The sequence below is a fragment of the Otolemur garnettii genome, unplaced genomic scaffold (genome assembly GCF_000181295.1).
Source record: "Otolemur garnettii isolate 467f Iridium unplaced genomic scaffold, OtoGar3 scaffold00005, whole genome shotgun sequence".
NCBI classification, from domain to species: domain Eukaryota; kingdom Metazoa; phylum Chordata; class Mammalia; order Primates; family Galagidae; genus Otolemur; species Otolemur garnettii.
This window is the reverse complement of record NW_003852400.1, coordinates 19,734,705-19,737,394: the sequence shown is the minus strand read 5'-3', so window position 1 is coordinate 19,737,394 and position 2,690 is coordinate 19,734,705. Positions and strand designations below refer to the sequence as shown.

Genomic DNA, 2,690 nt, shown 5'->3' with positions numbered 1-2,690 from the left:
AAAAAAAAAAAAAAAAAAGATATGCTGCCAGTTTCAAATGATTTATAGTTTGTATTTTATCTTTGCTCTCAATGTTTTAGAAAGAACTATTTAAAAGAGTCTTACCTCTTCGCCTGGCTGGCCAGTTAATTTCTGTAGTTGTAAAATGATTCCATCAATATTTTCCTGAACCCAAATGAAATCTTCATCATCTGCTGTTTCAAACTGTAGTCTTCAAGAAAAATAAAAAACTGTCAAGACATACTTTCTCAATTAGGGGTGCTGAGTAGCAGACATTATAGACTAGGCAACGCTTTGCTGCCCCATCACTTCTCCCTTATTGTCAATGTTCTCTTTCTCTAGGTTACGGCATTATTTTCAGATATGAGTTTTGTTAAAGGATATCATCTCCTAAAGCAGGGGTTCTCAACCTCTGGGTCTGTATTAAAGGGCGCGGCATTAGGAAGGTTGAGAACCACTGTCCTAAAGTAAACATGCATTACCTTTAAATTTCAATTCCCTACCGTTAGCTAGCTATCATGAGCAATGGGGTCTGTTCAGGCTAATGATGCTATTTTTCCAAAGATGGGGCACAAAAGTCTCTAACCTATTAGAGGCTTTCTGGACTAGATGCTGTAGTTTTGAAGCTACATGTTGAAGCTTTTGTCTGATCCTTTCTAATTCATGATTATAGCCAGTTCCTCCTCCATTTATTTCAATCAGTTTAGGATAGTTTGATTCTTTTGTTTCTCCTTCTATTTTCTGCTGAAGCACCCAATTTCTAGTTCGATCATTGGTTAAGCTCCATGTGGTTGGCTGGCAATTTTGGAGAGAAAAAGAAAATAATTATTACAAATGAGCAGCATATCACATTCTTTTAAAAAGAAACCTAATTATTGTTTATATTTCAAACAAACTTTATAGATTTCATTTTAAATGATTTGCATATGTCTATTTAGATAATATAATCCAATATCAAAATTTAATGAGCAGAGGGCTGCAGTATTCTTTTAAGAAATATTTAGGTTCAGCGCCTGTGGCTCAAGTGGCTAAGGCACCAGCCACATACACCTAAGGTGGCGAGTTAGAATCCAGCCCGGGCCCACCAAAAACGATGACGGCTGCAACCAAAAATAAAAATAGCCGAGCATTGTGGTAGGCACCTGTGGTCCCAGCTACTTGGGAGGCTGAGGCAGGAGACTTGCTTGAGCCCAGGAGTTGGAGGTTGCTGTGAGCTGTGATGCCACAGCACTCCACCCAGGGGGACAGCTTGAGGCTCTGTCTCAAAAAAAAAAAGAAATATTTAAAGAGAAGGGTAGTGCCTATGGTTCAGTGGGTAGGGTGCTGGCCCCATAAACTGAGGGTGGTGGGTTCAAACCTGGCCCCAGCCAAACTGCAGCAAAAAAATGGCCGGGTGTTGTGGCAGGCGCCTGTGGTCCCAGGTACTTGGGAGGCTGAGGCAGGAGAACTGCCTAAGCCCAGGAGCTGGAGGTTGCTATGAGCTGTATGACTCCACGGCACTCTACTGAGGGTGATAAAGTGAGACTCTGTCTCTACAAAAAATAAATAAATAAATAAATAAAAATAAAGAGAAACAAAGTGTCAATTTACCTCATTAAGATTCTGATACAGAATTCTTCTACTTTCTTGTTTTTCTTCTCGTTCCAGCTCTTGCTTCTGGAATTCCTGCATAATACCTTGCAGTCGCTTTCCTTCAAGGTCTAACTTATAAACTTGTTGCCTTTTCTCTTCCAGCTGGCGCTGAAGATCTTCCACTTTGGACTGGAGCTCGTGCATTTTTTTCTGTCCTTCTGTGTTGGCCTCTTGCTCTGTCTGCAATGTCTTCCTATGAACCTGCCTATCTTTTTCCATTTGCTGTCTTGTTTGCAAAGAATCCAGTTTATATTTCTCAGTCTCATCTAACAATTCTACTATGCGACTGTGTTTTTCCTCGAGTTGTTTCTGTAACTCCCTAAGCAGGTCCTCGGAGGGTAAGGACGGCCGCAGCTGCCCACTGTCATCACAGCTTGGCAGCTGTGCATGTAACTCCCGTTCCCTGTCCAGAGTACTGCTCATTTCCCGAATCCGAACTTTCTCGGATTCAAGAAGAACCTGAAGCTCTAAGTTTCGACTCTGTTCCTCTGATAACTGGGCATCATAGAGTACTCTTTGTGATTCTATTTTTTGCTGTGCTTCATTTAGTAGCTGTTTCTGTTGTTCCAAGAGTAGATTTAGCTGAATATTCCTTTGTTTCTGACCCTCAAGTGAAAATTTCAGATCCTTGCAGGTGAAAATTAAAGAAGTTGTTAATATTGTTAAAACTGTAAGTATACAACTATGTCTTTATTAATAATTGGCAGTATTTGGTAATAGAAGATAGAGCTGATCATCCAGTTTATTAACTTAAATTTTCTGATGTTACGGCCTAACTAAACACCCAACTGATTTTTGTCATGGACAAAAGATAGGTAAGCTAACAATTCTTTTCTCTCAAAACATTAACCTTATCTGACTAATATGAAGCAGGGTACACTTTTCCTAAGAAGGACAACCTTTGAATATTGAAGAGTTAGGGTGGGTGAGGTGGCCTCACGCATATAATCCCAGCACTCTGGGAGGCTGAGGCGGGTGGATTGCTTGAGCGCAGGAGTTTGAGTGAGCTCAGGCAGACCAAGAACAACACCTCATCTCTTTTTTTTTTTTTTTTTTTT

The 2,690-nt window shown here is 40.4% G+C and overlaps 1 protein-coding gene across 1 annotated transcript in view; it reads right to left on the bottom strand.

Annotated features, from left to right (window-relative positions):
- AKAP9 (A-kinase anchoring protein 9) overlaps positions 1–2,690 on the bottom strand; it is a 171,481-nt gene that overhangs the window by 12,026 nt on the left and 156,765 nt on the right. Inside the window, exons 41-43 of the mRNA XM_023507496.1 lie at positions 1,591–2,259; positions 587–795; positions 106–211 (exon numbers count right to left, since the gene is read on the bottom strand). Coding sequence (XP_023363264.1) covers positions 106–211; positions 587–795; positions 1,591–2,259 — 984 coding nt within the window. The remainder of the gene's footprint in view (positions 1–105; positions 212–586; positions 796–1,590; positions 2,260–2,690) is intronic.